General features: G+C 26.6%; 1 protein-coding gene across 4 annotated transcripts in view; it reads right to left on the reverse strand.

The window, feature by feature from the left end:
- LOC132928071 (calcium/calmodulin-dependent protein kinase type 1) overlaps nt 1–25,200 on the reverse strand; it is a 346,565-nt gene that overhangs the window by 128,105 nt on the left and 193,260 nt on the right. For all 4 annotated transcript variants that reach the window (XM_060992636.1, XM_060992635.1, XM_060992638.1 and 1 more), the window contains exon 2: nt 15,608–15,742. In XM_060992636.1, coding sequence (XP_060848619.1) covers nt 15,608–15,742 — 135 coding nt within the window. The remainder of the gene's footprint in view (nt 1–15,607; nt 15,743–25,200) is intronic.

Here is a 25,200-nt window from a genome sequence, read left to right on the forward strand (position 1 = left end):
GCGTTAGTTTTTTTCATGTAATTTTATCGTGTAATATCAGAAGTGCATATGCATCACTGTCCTAATTACGACATAGAACTGTAATAATGTTTGCATTATATTCCAACAACTTTTGCTATGTGCAATACTGGCATAATTTTTTTTCTTAGAAATAGATTAAAAGAATTAAATACGTTTTTGTATTTCAACAGTGTTAGTTTGTTTTGAATTATTTTCCCATTATAGGGGATCAATGAAAAAATTATGAACTTTAAAAATAATAATAATAATAATAATAAATATTGACAATCAGTCGTAGTCATTTCTTATTTCTTATTTATTAAACTTCGTGCGTTCCGTATTAATTTAATAAAATTGTATACATTACATAGTGCAAAAGATTGATAATTTTAAAATTAAATGTATAATATTGAATGTTATCACCTATAAGTACAATAATAAGAAGTTTCTATCTTGATGCAAGCTAGTGGATTGCAATATTACTTAATAATAAGACGTATAATGATGAGCTCGTTTGAGTAATTTTTCTATAAAGCCTAGAATGTGTAAATGTAATGCAATTCGATTGAATTATAATAAAACGGCAATTCTGTATTCCGTATCAATGATATATAGCGTCTTAAGTCTATAGACGAGATAAATTGTTATTTACTATTTACTTTTATATTCCTATATTATATATATATATATATATATATATATATATATATATTAAAAAAAAGTATACCGAAACTAAAAGTTTGTAATTGTAACCATTTTTAAAGTTTTTAGGTCATTTTTAGCGTCCAATTTTATACGACATATATTTATTATATAATTCTTTCTTTCTCTTTTCTTTTTTTTTTCTACAGAATTTTTGATAGTAGTTGTTTTTAGGTCATCGACAAAAATATGATTTACCATCACTGTTCTACGCCATATCGGTGATATTGATGTAATTTAATATCATGATATAATTTAATTGGGATGACCATGGGATGATATGTCATAAACACTCAACTCAGTGAATAATCTGCTAGCTGTTATCACGTAGGATAGTTTCAGACTAAATCACCAATCGGGTCGTAATGTCATATTAATATATCTTTCAATCAGAAAATCGGATCACCAGTATGATCAAAAATCTTTGTCATACAAGATCTCTGACATACAAAAAACACCTAAACGTATAAAATACTAATTAATATAGAGAGAAAATTGAATTCATTACTTTCTTTACAACCATACAAGTTTGTTGTGTAACATAAATCATATTATATTACCACAATAAGGTATCAATTAAGTAGGTACCTAATAAATTTTCTAGATTTTAGTACTCATTGTGGCGAATAGTAAATAAATAAACTTTTACAAAAGTATGTTATCTCCTACATAGCCATTAAAGTATTTACTCCTATAATACAAGCTTTTATTAAATAATTTCTATGACAGCCTTATTATTTTTTTTTACAAAAATATCAGTTTTTGTAATAATGATACATTATTGAATATTCTAATATTTAATCGGGAGAGAGGAAGAAATGTTTGTTTATTATTAAATTTACAATACCACTGTCGTATTTCTATATCCCATACGGCATACACAAACCTCCGATACGTGTTTGCAATAATTAATTTAATCATGCAAATTGAAACTCAAATTATTATACTTACTAAATATTATTTTATAAGTGTTGTATTATCTTTTTAAAATATTTTCATGCGTAAAAATGTAATGTAAGTTACATTGTTTTTCACTTATGAACGAGCATCTTGGACATTCCAAACTTGTGTCATCTAATAAATAGGCCAATGTAAGAGATTATATCATTATTTTCCTAAGAAAATAGGTTATTTGTGTAGAAGTTTAATTTTTTATTGGTTCTTGTCGTTACTACTTGTTAAAAACTGGATTAAAGAGGTTTTTTATGCAACACAAAAATAAATACATTTTAAACTTGCAAACTACATTTAAGTTTTCAGTAGAAAATGCGATTGAAGTGGGGAAAATTATTTTTTTCTATCAATATTTTGCTTTTTTCGTATAAGAATATATTTTTGGACTCAAGAAATAACATAATTTATGTTATTTTTTTTCGTATTGAACCTCGCGTACGGGTAAATTTTTTCGTGTAAAACTTACAGTGGTGTATGATGATTTTTACCTGCGATGTATTATATGTGAACTTATATTCACCCGACAATGTACTCTAATATTAGCGAACCACCAACCGACTGTTTGATTTATGATTTTGAGAGACGGAGGTGCTCAAAAACTAGGCCGTCATTAAAAGGAAAAAAAAATGGTGCGTGATACTAAACACGTATAAAAATATGTACATAGAGGTGTGCTGAGGACGTGTTGATGGACTTTCATGTTTTGTCAAGAGAGGGTTTATGGTTGGCGGGGTGAGATCGTTGGCGACACCGTTAAATCATTCTTTATGCTCGGTGTAAATATGACACTCGACGGAATGAGCGAGTAGCAGTATGTTTAATAGATGCCTTCATCCTACATAATATAATACATATACAATTACACAGAAATGAAAATATTTTACCATGGTCGATACAAGACCGTGCTATACAGCACACAAAAAAATTTAGTTATTTGTAGACTAAAAAAAGATTAAACCGAGAGATAATTATGGATTAATATTGTATTATCTGATATATTGATTACATGCAACTATGCAAGGAATACCACAAAGACAATACAATTATATTTGATTTAGTAAAATTTGTCATTTTTTTTTTTATTATATATATGTTACGGGCAAAGTATACAATTTGGGCGTTTTATACAATGCCCGGTCATTCTATACAATGCTCGGGCGTTGTATATAATGGCCTTCGTATATTGGGCAATGTATATAATATAATATTTAAAAGAAAAGTATTGCCAAAATATAACGAATACTATATATTTATACTATAATATTTTTTATTTATGTTATTAGAAAATAAAATTTTATTTTTTATTTTTACATCACTTATTTTCGCAAGTACTGCTTTGGTGGCATTTAGATGTGCATAGCCGCTCAGCTGCTTTACACTTGCACTTCCGTGTTTTACATTTTTGTACACATGTACATCGGTCGTAGCCCTGACCACCCAAATTAGAAAATTTCCGTGCCGTCTCACGGAGTGAAATTTTGGTATAGCTAAAATAAAACAAATATGTGGATTGCCTTATTGTAAGAAAACCGATAAGAACAAATGAAAAAATACACTAACTAATCCAAATTTACAAATAATAATCATTGTTTAATCTGGCTTTGATATACGAAATCAGGACTAAGGAAGGCTGTCTTTCAACTTTATCAGTAGAAACCAATTTATGATTTGCAAAGAAAAATTATGCAACTATACACATCAAAATGCCACCAAAGCAGTACCTGCGAAAATAAGTGATGTAAAAATAAAAATAAAATTTTATTTTTTAATAAAATAAATAAAAAATATTATAGTATAAATATATAGTATCCATTATATTTTGGCAATACTTTTCTTTTAAATATTATATTATATACATTGCCCAATATACGAAGGCCATTATATACAACGCCCGAGCATTGTATAGAATGACCGGGCATTGTATAAAACGCCCAAATTATTTACTTTGCCCGTAACATATATATAAATATATTTTTTTTAAATAAATATAATATTATACCCATATATATTATATAGTATGTTTTTCAAATTGAAATCATTTAAAATATTAAAAATTTGTTTCTACGCTTCATATTTATGTTAGATAGGAGAACATGAAATACTCAAAAGTTTTTAAATATCGATCACTTTTTTAATCTTCTTAATTAAAGCCCCAAGGAATAGATTCATTTTTCCGACCGTAATTTAAGTTATTAAAAACTGCGGTCAGTGTATCATGGTGATAGGGTGTACGATAAATTCGTTGGCGTAACATATTGTATATAAGGGTTGTTTGTCAATCGCGCCAAATGTTTTAGACTACCTAAACTATAGTACACATCTTTGCACCAGTGCGCGTATGATAAACTAAAAAGGTTGACAGTTAGACAGTTTGATGTAATTTAATAAATTAAAAATAATTAATATATTAAATATGTTTGTAATACATAAATATTATTATTTTTATGTATTAAATGTATAAATTTAATGTATGGAAAAATATTTAGGTAATTTAATTAAAAAAATCTAATAAGTTATAAGAATGATATTATGACCGTTAAAAAATTATAAAACAAAATATATCAACTAAAATTAGTATAAACACTTGCAAATAAGTCACGATGATCAAATGAATTAACTAAACGATACTAAAAATATTTATTTTATACAAATTTACAGAAACATAAAAATAAACTATTTATTTTACAAACGAATAATGTAATGCAAGAAATAACAATATGTATTATTAAATATTATAATGATTCGATAACGCTGTAGAACGACACAATATCCGATCAATAAATATTTTAAAGAATATTTATATTTATATTTTGAAATCGATCAGCGCGATTGCATTTTTGGAAATAAAAGAAAATCTAAAGGCGGAAATTATCTAGATTTCCTGGAAAACTACAACACGTATATCCGACGGCCTCAGGTTATGAGTGAGTATTTACGTCGAATGGAAACAGATATACCACGACTGTCATTTAATAATATGACAGACGTATCATTATAATATTTTAATGTTTTATATTTCCAACTAGACAAAAGTCGTTTTGACAAACGCGTATTATTATCATCGCACACGTTACGTAGAATGAAACCAGATGGCAGTTCAATAATTCACGTAATATAGCGACGACCAAGCATACATTGTAATATTATACTCTATAGTTATGTGACGTCCTTAAATTTTAAAAAACGTTGATATTATTAAGATGACGGAGTATTAAATTTATATACATTACTACACTCGGGGTCGGAGATAAGTATTGAATACGCTTAGAGTGATTGAATAAGTTGTATAAATCAATGGTACTTCACAGTTCACGATGAAATGAAATGATTTTACACTAATCAACGCAGAAAATATAAACTGTAGAATAAACGCTATATAATTATATGGACACTGCACAAAGCACACGAATAATTCGCTAAAAGCTTTGGCGGAAAGTCAGCTTAGGTTTTCTTGCGGGTCAATTCGAATTTAGAATTCTGTGGATTTAACTTATATATCAAGATATTGTGAATGAATGAAATGCTACGTGAATTACTATATGATATTGTATATGATTATATTGTTGATTAGTAGGCTACGACCATGATTTAAGAAGTACATGCAGGCTATTCTCAACTTTTCTTTTATTTCAAATAATAATTTCTCTCTAAACGCTAAATAATACAAATAAATTTACGAGAATTACATTCAGGTGGCAAAGGTCTATTACCATTTTAGTTCTAAGAAGTTTGAATGGTAAAAAATAAATGAATTCACCATCGTAATTGGAAAATGTCGTGAGTCTTGACGTTTCAATAAAAAATGAATACCGTTTTTTTTTCACCGACTATTGTGATACAATCGTACTTAAGCGTAGATGGCAACAGATTTATGACCTAAATTCATCCAATTTCGGTTTAGTAAGAAAAAAAGTTTAAATTTTGGCTACACTGCTTTTTCTGTGTTTTTATGAACAACTATATATTCTAGATAGCAATTCGAACAAAGATCACGAAAATGCCTCAATGAATAATCAGACCAGCAATAACCTTTAATTCAAAAATTCTATTATTATATTAAGTGTTTATCGTTTTATCACAGTACCATCTGATTGACTATTTTTTCACATAATATATTGACTATTAATATTATAAACAATATCATACATTTTGGACGTAATATTGTTGTTTACATCGTAACATGAAATTTTAGATTCCAAGCGAAACAATGATATATCATGTGTTTTGTATGTACCAAGATTTTTCTACAGTTGAAAAATACAGTTAAATAATCTGCTTATTTGTACTATGGTAAGAAAGCGAGTCTAATTGGTCTTCTGGGGTAAAAAATTAACATAATTTCCTTAATAATTGAGAAAAACAGAAAAAAAATACGGAATATTTTACGCAAAATCAGTTTTTGACAAAATCGATTTTATTATTTTTTGTGATTCAAAAACTGATATAATCATGTATAAATATTAAATAGGTATATTCTTGAAATTTTCTCTAAATTTTTTGTTTGTACTTTCCGTATATAATATAATATGCAAATATTTTAACTCTTTTTCTAGGCTATCTGTTGAAATTTTAATACAAGCTACGCGGAGGTATGCATGCAGCCATTATTACCATGGATTTTTAAATATATGAAAGATGAATAGGCGTAATTTTATTATTTTACTCGTAAGATTCGAACATTAAATATTAAATTTTCATAGCTGGATTGCAAATTTTTGTATTATTTTTTGAAACATAATTTTTTTTTAAGTTTATTAATTTTTTGAATAAAATATGCCTAACTCTCAAAAATAAATTATTTGGCATTTAGATAAGTATAAAATATGAATATATATATATAAGTATTAAGTAGACAAAAAAAAACCAACACTTGAAGTTAACGCATCAAATGGCAGTTGAAAAATAATGGATTTTTGAAAATTATAGAGAACAAAAGAAATGTCAACAAGCAAATTGTGCCAAAATTAGAACCATTGGTCGACCGAGAAGTTATAATAACAAAATAGATGAATGCATTGTAATAATAGAGATACATTGTTATTATTGTTTGGATTGTTTGATATTTAGCACCATAAAGCATAATATAGAGTTACACGACTATAATAATATCACAGAGTACAACACCACATCGTTCAACTAATAAGCTATCTTAGATAACAGAAAGTAATTTGAAATTTGTTCAAATTAAAATATTTATGAGTTATTATATTCTATAATATTTACTATACAATATTCACACATTTGTCACGAGTTATTTTTGAATAAATCGAGACAAATTTGAATAAAAATAATATACTTTTTAACAAAAGCTTAAGTAGGTAGGTACCTACTCGCAAAAATAAGAAAGATTAAAAGTAGTAATGGTTTCTTGACATTCATTTAAAATATACTGTTCTATTAATCAATATAAAGACAGAAACTATACATTTCTTTCAGTGAGAGGGAATCTCCCATGTGAAATAAGTGTTTTGTACTTTTAGTCAATACTAAATTTAAGTTTTTACATTTAGATAAAAATATAACAAGATTTTTTACAAAAAAAAATATTTATGTTGGTGTGTATTTTTCTAAAAAGTTAACTTGGATGTCTCACTTCTATATGAAAATGCAACACCCGTATGTATTGTCTCCGTCTTAGAAGTGCACAACATGACAAATTTACGCTCAGCAGATCACGTTTAGCTACATTAGTTTAAAAATTAGAATGAATTGATCTACTATGAAACTCGATGGTAAGAACATTATCTGTGTTTGTATGTTAGTTTCTACGATTATTCAGTTTTTAAGTGAGTTATGAGCATTTTTAATTTAAAATATATATTATACACTTATTACTTGCTAAACAATTAAACTATCGTAAAAAAACCAACAAACAATACAGATTATGTTATTCCTACCATACATTTTCATAATAGATCAATTCACTCTCATTTTCAAACTAACGGAGCTAAATGTGATCTGCTGACCGTAAATTTGCTATGTTACATGCTTGTAGAACAGAGACAGGTAAATAACACATGCGGATGTGACGTCCTCTTAATTCAAAATCATTTGACGAGTAATTAAGAATTCAATCTGACATGATATTTATTTTATTTGTAAATTTTAAGCGATTGTTAATAATTATTAATTATTTGTGTTTATAATAAAAATGTATACGGATTTATTATGGTTGAAATTATTGTTGTTTCGTTTATTATAACACTCCATACTATTATTACGACGACCTACATAATATTTTACGCTGGATTTTAATGTCATTAGAAACGATTTATACGGTTAGTGCTATACAAAATAAAAGTGATTATCATTATTATTAGCTATTCGAATTTCCTGGAACGTTACAAAAACTTTGAAGTCTCAAAACAAATAACAAATATTCGATCATCTACAGACTTTTAACTTCTGTACTCCCAAGTAAAGTTTTTGAAATATATATATATTTTCTTAACAATAACGAAATATAGATTGTCAACAATGTATAAGAAATTCTATACGTTTTCTGTATTTCTGTACAGCACTTTCCCACTTCCTGTACGTATTATGTACTAGTTACCGGAAGTAAAACAGAAGAATTTCAAGAATCACTTTTGAATAGAATAAACACTTGATTTTGAATTGTAATTAAAAGTTTATATTTGGGAATAAACTTCGAAATCCTTCACAGTTATTATCCAATTATCGTTAACGTTGTTCTTATTTAGTATTTCCAATATCCTTGAGTGGTAACGTAAATTATACAATTAAGTGAAAATATGGTATTATTTATCGTCATTCTGTAAGCCACGAAGGAAAATAATTGTTATGGAAGGCATTTTCATCAATCAATTTACGTATAATATAATATCATTATAATATTATTGCCATATATGTATCATGTATAAATGATGCATTTAGCTGACTACTAATAGCTTTTTTTTTAACACATATTTTTTTTAGAAATTTGAATTTCACGAATAAAAATGGAATATTATGTTTAACATTTTAATATATACGTAATAAATTTCAAATACATAATTTTATTTATAATAGCGTTAAAAGTTTAGATGAGCAGAGTAATAAATGAATAAAAAATGTTTAGACAATTTAAATTATTTTACTTTTTATTTTGAAATTAAAAAACCTAAAAATCACTACGATAAATGAAGTTCACCGTTTAAAAATACATAAAGGAAAAACATATTTTTAAACATAAAATTGATTGGGGAAATGTGGGAAATGTGATAGTTTATGGATTACACTGTATTTGGGTATTAATGTATTATACGATATTATTATTCGTCTGTAGAGAGTTTAATATTATGTTATATCACAGTAATTTCCAGGAAGAAGAAAATAAATTGATCAATCACTACACGCGTTGTACAGATAAGTTTCGTGTCAACGATTATTCAGTAGAATTATATAAATATTTTATTATTAAGGAAAAACATTTTTCTTACAACTCATGTCTAAATGTGTGACACGCGATGTCGAAATCATCGAATATAAGTTCTTAAGTTATGATATCGGGTTGTTTAAAGAGGAATAATAATATAACAATTTAAATTGTTTGTGGAATAATTGAGCATTTAAACGATATGACTTCAATAACATATTGTTGGTGAAATCTGATATAGTTACGTCAAAACTATACATGAATTCGTATAACATACGTAGTATATTTCCTTGTATATTACTTTTGCTATATCTGAATTAATAAATGCATTTAACAGAAATACGATCTTAAAAAACTGTATTAAAAAAGCTAAAATCATTCATTTGTGCCAAAAGATTAATAATTATTATACTTGGAGAACTTTAAAAATTAAAAAAAAAAATGTTTTTAGATTTAATATTATTAACAATTTAAAATTATCAAATCCTTGTATTATTAGTATATTATTTTATCGTATACTATAGTTAAAAGTAACTTTAACACTTAAAATAAAATTACTCGAAGCTATTCGATTTATTTTTTACTTTTATTTTAATAATTTAATAAACATTTATTAAATTGACACAATTAAATTATGTACTTTTAGTGAATTTAATGTATTTATAAATAATGCGGAGCGTTGTGACAAAAATAAATTATATTTATCTAAATTTGTATTAATTAGTATAAATTTCATAATTTACTACAGATTATATGTTATAAATATAAAGAGTTAATATTATTTACCTTATTGATCAACACGATAATGTCTATAATATTATTTTTTTAGGAATATTTTCACAGTTACTAATGATTTTCCGTTTAAGATAATTTGAATATGTTGAGGGTAAATTTCAATATAAATCAATATGAAAAAAAATCAATGGAGACAATTTTACTGCACTCGAATATATTTACAAGTAGAAATTTTAAAATAAATAGTATGTACAACGAAAAGTCCTGTCCAAATCTTATTAAAGTATTACTGATACTAATAATGCTATAGAGCTTGTTAAAAAAATCAAATAATGTGGTTCAACTTTTAAAGTTAGAGTATTTCGGGGCAATTTGGATGCTTAAATGTTAATTTTTTAAAACTACATTTAAGCAGATAAAAATTAGTCATTATCGTTTATTTTTTGAATGTTTGCAAGCCATTTATAAAAGGATATTAAAAAAAAAAAATCAAAGTATTTGAATGCTTAGAAAAAATGCAACCAAGTATTTAAGATTAATTTTTTTTTATTATTAATACATTTTTATTTTTTGAATTTTCTTTATTTTTGGCATTTTTTTTTTTATAAATTATCACTGTTATTTATTATTATCCTGATCCCTCGATCTTTCAATACTTCACAACTATGGGTATATGTTGGCGCATCTCCAGATCTACAAGTTTTAGTCACAAACTCACAACCCACTCGAGTCCAAAGTTTATACTCTGCAGTGGCAGCTTTTTCGGAGATTTTCAAACATATATCATTGAAGTTTTTTTCTCAAGTACACCATCCACCACTTCAATACAGGTTCGTGCAATTAAGTCTAATGACTATACCATCCCAGCCACTTTTAAAATAAATAAGGTTAGAGTCCACTCTGTTAAATTGTGTGGGTGCCATTATTTTACACCCACACACGGAGTACGCGTATGCTACTTCCACTATACCGTTATATTCAACGAGTTTTTATAAAAAAAAAATAAATAAATAAAAGATATTATATTTATTTGTCTCACTATATTATTATTATTATTATTATTCAATGAGGAACATTTTATTGAAAAGAAAATTAGTTTGTTTTACTTATAATGTCATCGCACATTCAAATAATGAAACCCATTGTATTTCATATTTTTGTTCCATCAAAGGGGAATGTTTTTTCGTTCCTACGTCGACTGTTATTATTTGTTAATTAATAAATGATTGTTCATATTATTAATATTTACAATTATTGTATACAGTTAAATATCAAATGATCAGAGCTCGATTAGAGGAGAGGGGTAAAAATGGATTGATTTGGGTTTAATCATTGCCGAGGTCGCTAATTTTTATTAATTCAAAAATTTGCCTTTATTTTTTTAAATTTAATCACTGTAAAATGTGTAATATAAAAAATTATCACTGGATTAGAACGGTTAGGTATTATTTCAAAGTCTAAAATATGTTTAAGTAGCAATACAAAATCGTTTTTGTTCTTTATAAAATAATTTATTATTCCTCTTAAACTCATGTTACAGAAATTTACAAAATAGTTTTAACTTACAATAGAGAGATTCTTTTCACTTCGTTTATAAAATTATAGGTATAGGTATTAATAACTTGTAATATACTTGTTTAAAAAAAAAAAAAAAAGAAAAATCGTTTAAACAAAAATAAAAATAAAGTAGATGACGAAAAAAAGTTTTTCTTTATTGTCCATTATTACTATTATAACATTATATTAAATAATCATTAATAATAGGTGAGTGGCGTACCCGCTCATTGTGATAGAAAATATATTATACTAGCAAGTTTCATATTGTTCGTAACATAATAACCTAACGTCGTGCGTAATGCTCGGTGTTATATACTATAGGTATGGTGTCGTGTGTACGGCGATCTCGTTTAAATGAAATATAATAATTATTTCAGTAACGTACGTATAGTCTCAAAACCTTTCGAAGCGAATTTATGAAATTATATTATGCGTTATATATGTGTAAGTACGAGTAATCTGCTTTAACTACCGCCGAAGCCCATTGGCTGCGAACTAATACCCGGTCTGGCACGAACGTCGACAAAGTCCTCCAATTAAAATCGTATTTCGATCGGAAATAGTTTATGTACACACACATATAAATATATATATATATATATATATATATATGTCCAAATATGAATTAACTAACAACTTAACTCGTATTAATCCACTTTGATCAATGAACACTGTACACGCGGAGTAGCTTTAATTTCGTTTAACTATATATAATATATTATGTATTATACTAAAACGAACGCACTTAATGCGATTGACTCATCTCTCCCCAAGTCGGCTCAGACCCCTAACCCCTCCCAGAAACGGGGTTTTCGCAAAAATAGCAAAAGAACAATATCCAATTCTGGTACGAAAATGGCCTAATAATAAACTAATTATAAATTTGAACATGATATTATTACCCATTAAATTAACACTCGTTTGAAAATCAATACAGAATGCAAAATACCTATAATAATAGTTTATGGTTCAAAATTAATAATTTTAAGGATAAAATAGATTTTTGTGTTACTATTTGTATTACTTAAAATACAATGCCAATTATTGTTTTTTAAATACGTAATATTTTAATTACAAAAATACCAACCATACGTTCACTATAATAAAATTACCGAAAATTATTCGAATAACCATGTTTGAATATAAGTCAAATCATTTTTTATTTGTATAATTTTAAAATAATCATTCGGATAATTTTTTATTTGAATAAAATATTATCAAAATAATCATCTGAATAAATTTTATTTGAATGACGATGATGAAATTATACGAATAAAGTTAGTGGCGTATCTTATATTAAATGTTTAAGTATTAAAAATACAAAATTAATGATTATAGTATTTAAAAATGTCAAAATCTAAAATTTGGCACCTAAAATCGCAAAAAAAAAAAATTACTGCAATCTTTTATGATATTATAAGACGTCTTCTGTGTTACCTAATGTATGGACATATGTGGGTTTTTTTTAACGAAGTACGGTGAATTCGTAAGAACAAAATATACAGCAATATCGGCAACGATTTGCTTGAGTGATTGGAACGTTAATTAATTTATCCTTAAAATAGCATAATATTGATTTAGTCATAAATTCATAAATAATTATTATATATATTAATGATGAATATATAATATATTATCTAATATCTAACCAGAAAAATAAAAATATAAACACATTTTATTGAATATTTGTAGTACTGACAAAAAAGTAATATTAAATAAATATAGATACACTCGTTTTTTTCGATGTCTGTTAATTTTCATTTAATCTCGAGCTTCTATTTTATTTAAAAAATGCGAAGTAAGCTCCAAAAGTTGTTTAAGAGATGGAAGGGGGGTGATAGAGGGCTAACATTTCGACTACATCTACTGGAAACAATCCAATCCACCAAAAGTCACGTTCAGTTGAAGTTTTTAAGTCTACCTCGCAAAACTTCAATTACCTTTAAAAATAAGTTTTCATTGTTCCATTTTTTTTTATTTTATTCATCATCATCTGTATTGCGTATTGATTGTTGAAAAAGAGAGTAAAAAAAAATTAATTTAAAAATAACTTTATTTTATTTGACTAAAATATTCTACTATTTGACTAAAAAATATAACTATAAGAGTGATGTATAAGGCCTGCAGCAGCCTATCGTACCTATATAGAATATCTTGACATGTAGTCTGCCACCGTCAGTTATTGTTATCTAATTAATATATCTAAGACTGTTTGTTTCGTAAAACCATAAAAAACCATAAAAACCATAAAAATTATTGCGATATTTGTAGCAAGAGGTACCATATAAGGTAATTTGGTTGTAAATGAAAAATTTCAAAATGATCGAAATTGTATTTATTGAACGTTTCATACGATAAGTATGAGAAGTTTCGTAGTTTCATATACTTATTCGCTTTTTTTTAGAAAATTTGAAAAATTGGTGTTAACTATAAATAATTTTTTATTACGTTATAAAACAATATAGTTTAATGTAATTACAGCGCATAATAGTAGGTGGTCAGGAAATTCAGTATACTAGCTAAAGCTTATTAAAAACCAATATATGCACTATGCAGTATACATATTATCTGCAAATATTTTGTTATGATGTTAAAATTGTTAAAAAAATATATAAATTGTTCAATACAATAACAGTATTCAGTCGATTGCTAATCACTCCTAGCTATTTTTAAACTTTTTAAATAATAATATAAACATACGAAAAATAATTTATTATAAATTTTGTATATTCATTGGCATGTGAAATTAATATTTTAATAAAAAAAACGAACCCATATAGTATAGTTTTGTAGTCGGGCCAATTATATGTATATACTCGTATATATATTTTTTTTTGTAATAATAATATGTATTTGTCTATTTGTCACGTTTTAAACACAGTAATAAAAATTGATTAATTTTTTTTCTAACCGTTCAGTTGTCTTTATATAGGATGTGTCCAATTGTACGGTATTTAAGACCGAAATAATATTATATGAATGTTTATTCATATAATAAAGTTTATAAAGTTTGCTCACCTCTATTTTTTCTTGTAATATCGAATCAAATTATATTTTTGGACATTTTAAGTATACTTATTACTTATGGACTATATTTTTAATTAATTAAATAATAATGAAAAGTTTTGAGTAACTCGTATTAAAATGTATATACTATTATACTATAAGGATCTTAAAAAAACTTTTAGGAAAATGTAAAATATATGTAATACCTTAAATATTGAATCTATTATTAATATTACTATCTTACTCCTATTGTTTACAAATCACATAATAATGATGTATTAATATTATTAATTAACAATAATTTTTAAATCTTTATAGCCCCATTATAGTTAAATAAGTAACATAAAAATCACTCGATCAAATTTCGACTTGGATACATTATAACATTTAAATAAGAAAAAAAAATGCATGTGCTTAACGACTTGCGAGATAAAAGTATGTTTTTCGTTTTAAAAAAATTAATTAAATTAATTAAATTTCACTAAAAATCCAAGTACTTAATGTACCTATATTTAGAAATTCAAAGTATCAAAATTTGAATACATACACTGTAAATGAATAATGGATATAATATGATCATACTTGATGAATCATTCTACAACATCGCAGTGTAATTCTTAATTTCTCTGATCAATCATAATATTTGACTAGCTAATGAAATACTACAATTATTGATAATCAATTCTAGTAAGAAAGCTACAAATCATAAAACAAGATCGAATTAATTGTGTTACTAACAAACTGTTGTCTACGGATATAATATTATAGTATGACGGAATATTGATCTGCACCTATAAATACACACAATACCTAATAATATGAAAAAAAAATTATGTTTAATCAAATATATTTTTAAAAGTCCACGCTCGACGTCGGTGTTAATTAAGTAAATTAACTTTCTACTGCTATTGCTATTACTAAAATGTCGTAGTAATTTATTACGAGTGTACAAAAATGCAAATATCCAATTTCGTAAAATAACCCGTTCGCCGACTGAGCGCACGACGACGAATTATTATTGACACCCCGCTGGGCGTGCTTCACATAATAATATTATTAATATAACGCTGCGTTCACCTATATTATGGTAATAATATAAACAGTATACTTGACGGATTATATACCCTCTTTTTGTATCGCGACGCGCGTGTCGGATGGATGAAAAATATAAATTGAAAAAAAATAATTGCGGAAGCCCTACATAATATATATATATGATACAATATATGAGGCGGAACACATACGTTTATTGCATATTATATTGTTATAACTTACCTTCTCAATACTTTGATTTCGTTGTCCAGAGAGTCCTCTTTGCCCTTCAACGCTTTTTTGTCGATGATCTTTACGGCATACATTTCGTTTGGACGTTCCTTGCTCACAGCCAATCGGACTTCAGAAAAAGCACCCCTGTTAACATAAAACTCGTGTCATGTAATTTCAAACAATATAAATTATAAGTATAATAAACAATAAGGCTGAAATGACACTTAAATATATTTTAAGCAACCGATTTGTATATATCAACTATAGATTTTATCATCCCCGTGCATTCCCACGCACAGTTTTTGCCACTCATTTGGACCGATCGGAATGATCGTATATTTGACGTCATCACTTTGAAGAGGCATATACACCACCCAATTTTAGTGAAACGCATGTGAAAGTGTCCTAGGTTTTACCGACCTCGGTAGGTTTTGCCGGTATTCGTCTTTTACCGTAACATTTATATACATTTATATACATTGTATATATATATACAATATAACAAATTAAGCTTATATAGAATATATTTTATGCCTAAGTTAAAATAGGTGTGTGTTTTATTTTCAAAATGAATAATAGTGAGCCGAGCGGTGCTAAGGTCACACAGCTGATTATGATGCACGTAATCACCGGGTTCAAACATGGCATATTGCAAAAAATACTTCTTCATAGTCTCTCCCCCGACTTCTTCTTGCGTGATAGACAAGCTCTCTACCCTTCCCAAGTGAAAATACATTGATAAAAGTCCTATAAAGCTGTCTCAGTGAACTAATATGAAGAAAAAAAATCTGAATAATATAATATGTACATTTTGGTTATTAAAAAAAATAGTCATTCTAAATTATCACTACTACAATATATTATTTAAAAATCTATAGGAAATCATTTTTTTTATTTTAAGACAAAATTTGCATTTATTTAATATTTTTTTGGTAAAAACACGTCGCTCTTCAATTTTACACAAACAACTATGATCAGTAGCGTAGCTAGAATTTTGTTTTAGTGGCGGTTAATTATTTGTACACTGAGGACAGTTAATCAGGATCCTTCATAAGTTTGGTACTCTAATATAACAGTATAAACCAATTTTAGACTTATGCGACATCGCGCAAATTACTTTTTCAATGCACCTTACTTAATATAAGTATATAAAGGTGAAATGAGTAATATGTAATACGTATACATACTGAAAATAAAACGCATTATACATTTTATCGTATAATGTAAAAATGGCAAACAATAACAGTAAATAAGAGTAAACTAATTTTTTTTTTTTTGTAATTACTATTTTAAATTGTCAAACACGACCTACGCATTAGTGTAGTACTTATTGTAAAAAAAAAAAAAAATAATGAATGGATCATACAAATTTTATAATTGTAATAATAAAAATGATATTGAGGGTATCTCCCATAAAAAAAAAACCATAAAAATCGCTGATTATAGAATCACCCGAAACCACAGTAGCTTTATTCGATATGTTCTATGTGTGTTGCTTATTCATTTGATTTACATATATAAATTATTGTATCAAATTAATTTAATCTAGTTTATTTTATTTTTTTTAATATCTATTTATTTCGAACACCTCATCTTTTGTACACAAAACATTTCTAATAAAGTAATAACACATGATCTTCGGACGGGTCGTACTCAAACTGGTAACCCCCACACGTAATATTATAGTAAAATCCGTTTGGTTAAAGATTTTTAACTGAAATGTTTGAATTTTAAAACAGCTAGAACTTCGAATTTAGATATATACATGATAAAATTAAAACAAGAACGATTGTTTCGTGGTAAACGTTTCAATGGCTGTAAAATTAATGTCATATTGTATTATTATTCGATTAGCTTATACAAAACCTATATTGAGATTAAAATAATATGATATTAATATGTATTTCATACATGGATAATCCACTTATGACTAATGACATAACTAAACTCTCTTTTATTGAAAGTTGTACAAATTGTATTTAACTTCCAACAATCTCATTTTTAAAATTCATAAAAATATAATTAAATTAGTTGTTTACCAATTACTATTATACTTATTAACAAATCACTACTAAAATTAAAGTAAATATTAATAATTCGTAACTAAAAATATTATAAAATTAAAATAGGCTATATTGTAAGATAGGTTATTTTGGGTTAGGTTTAGTTTCCAAAAAATTTTTTAAATATTTTTGGATCAATGAAGGTATTATAAAAGTATTCCAAAAATAAATAAATAGTTTTCGAATACTGAATGCGTTTAAACAAAATAAAAGATATTGGCGGTGATCATTCTCTTTTCGAATTAGGTCTAAATACATATTTTATAGTAAGACTGAACTTTTAATCAAGCTCCCCCCTCCCCCCGAAATTTCAGACGAAAATAATTAATTAAATTGAAAATACAATTTTATATACGTGATGCCGTGAAAACCCACTACCTAACTTATGGAAATAAAGGACAAAGTTGCTCATTTTTTGCACAAATCTTTATGTAGTTTTTCTTTTATAATACTGTAAGTATAATGGATAACATTCTTGTAATAAACACACTCTATCTCCAAACTTCTTCAAACGGAAAATTTAGATTTAATAACAGCTATGGAATTAGTTGAATTAACTGTGCAAAAACTACAAAGTATAAGAAATTAAGAAATATTCACTGAGATTTTCCATCGAGCTAGTAAAATTTGAGAAAAAGTAGGCGTATTTCCGACTACACCAAGAGTAGTGGGTACCTACTCAAAGACACCTTTCAAACTGTGAAATACTCAATAATAATGACTACATTTCTTATTTTTGGCAATCAATTTTTTCTACATAATATTTAGATAATTAAGACACAATGCATACTGACGACGATGCCTATATTGTTGACCATTTTGAATAGTCGGTGTTTTTGTTGACGTTTACACGATATTCATGTAGAAACTAATTAATATCAATTAACGTGTTTTGCGTAGAATTAAAACATAAGTTTATACAATCCCGTGATATACAAGATATTCAAAATGATTCATCCAATTTCAAATGATTATAATAATATGTATGTATTTATTTTATTAAGTTTAGAGTAGGTAATATAATATTATTATGATGCATTAAATAAAAGAATGTATATAAAGAAATTATATATTCATTTAAAATGGCGCCAATAATATTAATATTATAATTATATATTGCTTCTCTTTGTCATATTATGATTAACTTCATCTGTAGTCAAAAATCAAATACATTCCATGCATATCCGTCAGGTGTAAGGTACAGACATGGTATCTTGAACATATTTCCAAACCTATATGTTTACTTGCATAGGTATGTATATAGTATACGGTCTTTGAAAGTTTCTATTTTGCAGTTTATATAGCTCCGATGGCTGAAATTGAATAGGTAGCAAATTTTTACTTCACACTGTGAGCGAGTATACTATAAATGTTAGATACCGATCAGTTGATTGTCCAGCATTTTCACCTAATATTATATTATCTACCTATAAATGAAATGAATTAAATCGTTCTAGAAATGGATCTGTCCAAGATACACAACGCTCGTTGAATGTATTATATATATATATACATATATAGGTAACCACTAACATCTGCGATAGACATATTATATTATGTTTTTGTAATAATCTATACAATTAATCTAATAGTACGCACATGGACAATTATTCTCCCGAATACTGACAGCGCCGCAAATAATAATAATATCACTAGATATATCATAACTTCGCATATTCGCAAACTATATTTTTGAAGCAGTTTAGAATAAAATCAAGTTTGTACATAAGGTTCACGTAGCCATTCGTTATTATCGCGTTAATATAATAATAATAATAATGCAATGATACTTAGGTATACATACTACGCTGTAGATTAGTTACACGAAAAATGAAAAACGAAAGACCGACGAGATATTATTTTGCCTTGTTTAATACCCGGCAGGGCGTTAAGTCATATATAAATTGTATATATCTATGTTCGAAAGTAAAAATAAAAGTTTCTAACTAAATTTTGATGTTCTTGTACACTTTTTCGTCGGCGTTGTTTTTGTTTTTTAGTTTTTAGTTTTTTTTTAACTTCAAATAAAGTCTTTTTGTCGTTATATCTAAACCTTTGCTACCAACCTATATTAAATTATATTACACCCCGAGGTATAACCCCTAGCGTGTATTTGCGAAACTTTTCGTTCATATTGTTTATTTATTTTTATTTTACGGCCGTTCACGATAAAATCGACCGACGGATGCCGAAGTTTTATAACGTAAGTAGCTAATTTCGACATTGTATTGTTATCATCTTCTACGGACAACACGAAACATGAAATTGATGATATTATCTAGCCGTACCTATAGGTAAGATGTTGATGTAACGTTATTAGGAATGTAATTTATTATAGGTATTGTGTACGGTCTGTTTATCTTGTGAATTTCGTTATCACTATAGAGTTAATTAAATAGTTATACAAATAATATCACAATAACAGTTATATCCGTTTTGGAACAACCGTTCTTGACAAATCGAGCAATGCATATTATGCTTTCAAATATGCTGACAATTATTATTTAAATGTACATATTAGCCTTAGTGTTTACCTATACGATATAATATTATATGAGAACATCTGTCAGAAATTCGTAACTTTCTGTTTGCTCGGGTTTATACATTCCACATAGCTTGTAGGTATAAAATAAACATCGGTACACGTGCATATTCTATTATATTAATATGTTGTCAAGATAATACATTTTGACGCTTTTGGTTCAAATAGCAATGGCACTAAAACTTTAAAGTTAAGTAAAACTAGATATACCGTATGTAATTTTCCATGTAAATAAAATAAAAACACTGTTGAAATTAAAATGTTTGTTCAAAATAAAATTCTGTCAAAATATCACTTTAGTAGATCATTTATAGTTATAGTTCAAACTATTTTTTAGACCCTGAGATGAGCGACGAATGTATTGATTTTATTTTTATTTTCAACTTCAATATTATTTTTCATGACAAAAAAGTAAATCTAGTAGATAATTTTGGGGAGATAAAAAATCAAAAAACCAGTTATCGATACGATGGAATTTATTTTATTTTATTGTAATTCATAAACAAATTACCATGAACAATTGAAATGTTCACTAAATTAATAGTCTCCATAAACAGTATATTGTAACTCTTTTTGAAATTTATAGACATTTGAAATATTGGATAAAAAAATTTTGCTTGTTTAATAAGCTAGAAAATTGAATAAGATAAGACACATAGGTGCGATTTTTTTCATAGACATTTGAAATTAAAATTTGGAAAAATATTAGACGTATAAAGAATATCACTTATAATTATTTATTTATAATTCACATTTTTAATACATTTAGATTCATTTAAATTTATTGATTTTTTTATACCAGCATACCACTAACCTATTCATATCATTCTACGGTAAGGCCGAATTGACTTAAAAGTTAAAAATAATAAATTTAATAAATTAAATAAATTATTATTAATATAATAAATGTTATGTTTTTGATAAAAATTAAATCAACTTATATCGTCCTCATAAAATGACTTAAATGGAATATAAAAAAAAACAAAATATAAATTATATTCAATAATAATATACTTATAGAATAGGTTGACAAGTCGTCTTCGTTCACAATCGTTTTTCATATATAATTATTTATCATTGAATTAAAATTTAACACGTTTATTACACTTATTTACATAATGACGAGGTACACTCTCGAAACCTGTAACTTAACAACAAAGCGGTTACCTATTCTTCCTTTTTTTTTATTTTACTTTCTATTTGCAGTTAATTTGTAAAACAATATTATAGTTTATACGAATATTAGGTATGCAAATTGTCAATACAATTGTTATTTATATAAAGTATTATGGAATATAATGTATTATATTAGTTACACAAACAGTAATAATTATTCGGAGTGGAAAAAGAGGTCTTAAAATGACAAATTAAATTTCATACTTTGTTATTATATTGTATTTTCCTATCTAATCCTGTGTACACGTTATACACGAACAGAGAAGCACTGCAGAACCTATTTCGGGTTTAAGCTCGTACGAAATAAACACAATTTAATAATTAAGACGCGTAGGTACCAAGTATCCGGTACTTATTGAACTGGCGCACGGATATGCAAGTAAACAGTTATTGTGTAAATATTTATAAACAGATTAATAATTCTAAATATATAATATTGTTATTTGTCAGTATAATATAGTCGATTAGGTTAAACATTTATTATGTCGAAATCGAAATTATTAGTGCTTCTCTGTAACTCTTGTTTATCTATAAAATTTCCTCTCGACAAACACTACATGCAACGGTAAACGATTAACAGAAGTACTTGTATAATGAATTGATGAATGATAATGTGCGATCATTGTAACCTATCAATGGGCATTTGCTCAAATAAAACAACTATATATTTTGTACCATGCCATAATATTATAACGTTACTTTTTATATTAGAAATCCAATACAAGCTGGTCTTTTGCTCAAGGAGTAATCGAGAATTTCTTTTTTTTTATACAATTCACTCCTGTAACCAATCAATTTTCAAGAATACCCTACTAGACCAGAGTGATAACTTTATTGTACTCACCTAAAGGCTAGATAATCGCTCCATTGATACCATACGACCACATACAAATAACTTGACCGCTTAGTACGCGAAATAGCGGTATAGAATTATTAAATTCAAATCATTACATAGGTATTATAACTTTTTCATTGTAAAATAAAAATTAACTAAATACAACTTTTAATAATAATTTGTATGTTGTAACACAATTATTTACCAAAAAAAAACAAATATTTAGGAATAATTGTCGACATACGCCTTACCTGATCCATACATCCTAGATGTAGGTAAACGAAAAACCAAATAATTGACATAAACGCTTGCTTCATAATCAGCTTAACGCACCGTGTAAATAAGACTAAATATTTACAGGCTTTTTATTGCCAAGCCTAAATAGTATATAGAACCGAAGTATTGGGTTTTACCCAAAATCTAATTTAAAATTAAACCAAACATTTTAACCACAAACAAAAATATGTAATAATTAACAAGCCAATACTATACATAATACATTCCGACCACTAAAATAATACACAAACTGTAGACGATATGCCTACCCGTGTATATGGTCGTTATAGTCGCTATCACTCCTCACTCTTAAATCAGTTTATATATGCCTATGTTAGCTGTAAAAAACTATGTCTGAAAATCTTCCTTGTAATTGGAATAAAATAAAGTAGTTTTGTGACTTATAAAAATACAATTATACTTATGAAGGTGTCACTAATAAGTAAATTCTTTACAATATATTATATCTAAATTATTAACAACAGAAAAATTATGATAATACATAATAAAAAATTGCGTATATAATGCAGTTATGCTATTACAACTTGTATACATTATAAAAGTTAAATCTGCTCACGGAAATATTGTATCTATCTGATATTTTCAATTAGTACAAATCCGAAAAGGTCTGCTTTTATAACTTCAGTGCCTATACCTACCTATCTACTTTTATATCCATAAAAGCTAAAACCCTTTAGGACTTTAAGCCGATTTGAGGTATTCAATTTTAGCCAAAATCTCTATACATTAATATACACGACTGCCGATCGGTCAGCCATAGGTATAAAAATTATATACTACAACATTCACAGTGGTATTGTATTATTATCTTCGATAATTAAATTGATGATAATATAGCACAGTCTTAACGTGATTATATAGATTAAAAAGAAGAAAATATAACGATTTTATAATTTAAAAAGATTTAAAAGGTTTAATAATTTATATTACATGATGTACAAATTATGTTTTTCTTGATGAGTCAATTAAAATTAAAATAGTTCAAGCGCATTGAAATTGTATAGTTTAATTTTATCAAATAAAAGTATTTGTGATATTTTGAAAATTACTTTAAACAATATTATAATTAATTATCGTTTACTAATTCGATTTTGAAAAAAAAAATGATTTTGAAAAATCAGCAACAACAGATGTGATTTATTGTAATTTTCATCTACTTATATAATTAATAAAACATATTATATACTAATGATTACTTCAAGCATATTATAATTTTGTATCATCATAATTTTTAAGTTTTTACTTTTTGAATAAGAACATACATTTTTAATTTAATATTCCAAAGTACAATATTTTTCTGCGTGTTTCTATAGAATATAAAAATGAATTTCGATAATTAATTAGTATTTATAGTTTAGATTATCAGAGTAGTGTCATAAGAATACTCCGGAATGTTTGACCACTACTCCATTCATATAAACTTTAAATAATTATAGGTGATTAACTTTTCGTTTGAGATGCAATTCATATATATATATATATATAAGTATTTCAAAGCAGAATATGTTTCAGAATATTAAATTAATAATATAATATTATGTTGTCATCAAAAAATAAAAAAATAAATAGAGCGATGGAAAATCTGTTGTTTTTCAATGACATAAAACTATTTAAAAATAATAAGTGAAAGATACTTAAATGGATCAACTTGTGTATAGTTTTTTTTTTTTTAATATTTCTAGCGTGTCTCAACTATAACCTTTTCACCGACGACAGTTCGTCTGTTTTAAAATATTTATGATTTCACGTGTATAACAATATGCACTTGCGTCTTATCGATCCATCGTAACGTAATATCAATGATATCGAAGGACGCTTTTTGAAGTTATAAATATTGTTGAATAATAGAAATCGACATTCTACGCCTTTGTGTTTCTGTTGTAAATTGAATAAGTACATTACAAATGACTCGCTCCACAAAGACCTTTGCATTCCAACGCTAACAACACTTGCCACTCTTACTAACCAAAAAACTCACAAAGGGTTCAGAAACCACTCAAACCTAATCGTCAATAGCCTTGCCTTTAAACAAATTCCAGGTAACTCGCCCAGGCGCTTTTAACGGGACTTGTGTAGAGAGTAGAGACATACTCTCCCTTAAAAATTATCATTTGGGATGCCACAACTAAGCGACTTTCTCATACAAGCCTCTCGTTTCTTCATAATATTACATTTCATTATTCGACGTACTGACCGTACTGTATTTATTTTATACGGACTGTGAATTTTTATATTTTGAACAAACAAACAAAAAAAAAATAACAAAAGAAATTATTTTATAATGTTAAGAATATTGCATTATTACGAAATTATTACTTTATACAATGTATAAGTACAAGGGTGGATTGGGTAAAATATCTCAATAGTAGATACAACAATACCTACAACATAAGAGTTAAAATAATATCTGTGCAAACGATCGTTTATTTATTTATTTTTTTTTTTTAAGCTCGACAGAGTCCCTCCTCCTTTATTTTTCTCGAACGCAATGATGATATAAACAGTTAGGCAGACAAGACGATATTATAATAATCCATCCGAAATCTTTTAAGTCGCCGGCTTTTAGTTAATAACGAAATGCTATTTCTATATATAGTAATATACATTGTTATCAAGTGGGCTTCGCCGTTTTCAACGGAAGGGGCCATTCTAATACTAAATCGCCCACGTTTGTGAATTGCAGTAATTG

Source organism: Rhopalosiphum padi, chromosome 3 (genome assembly GCF_020882245.1).
Source record: "Rhopalosiphum padi isolate XX-2018 chromosome 3, ASM2088224v1, whole genome shotgun sequence".
Lineage (NCBI taxonomy): Eukaryota > Metazoa > Arthropoda > Insecta > Hemiptera > Aphididae > Rhopalosiphum > Rhopalosiphum padi.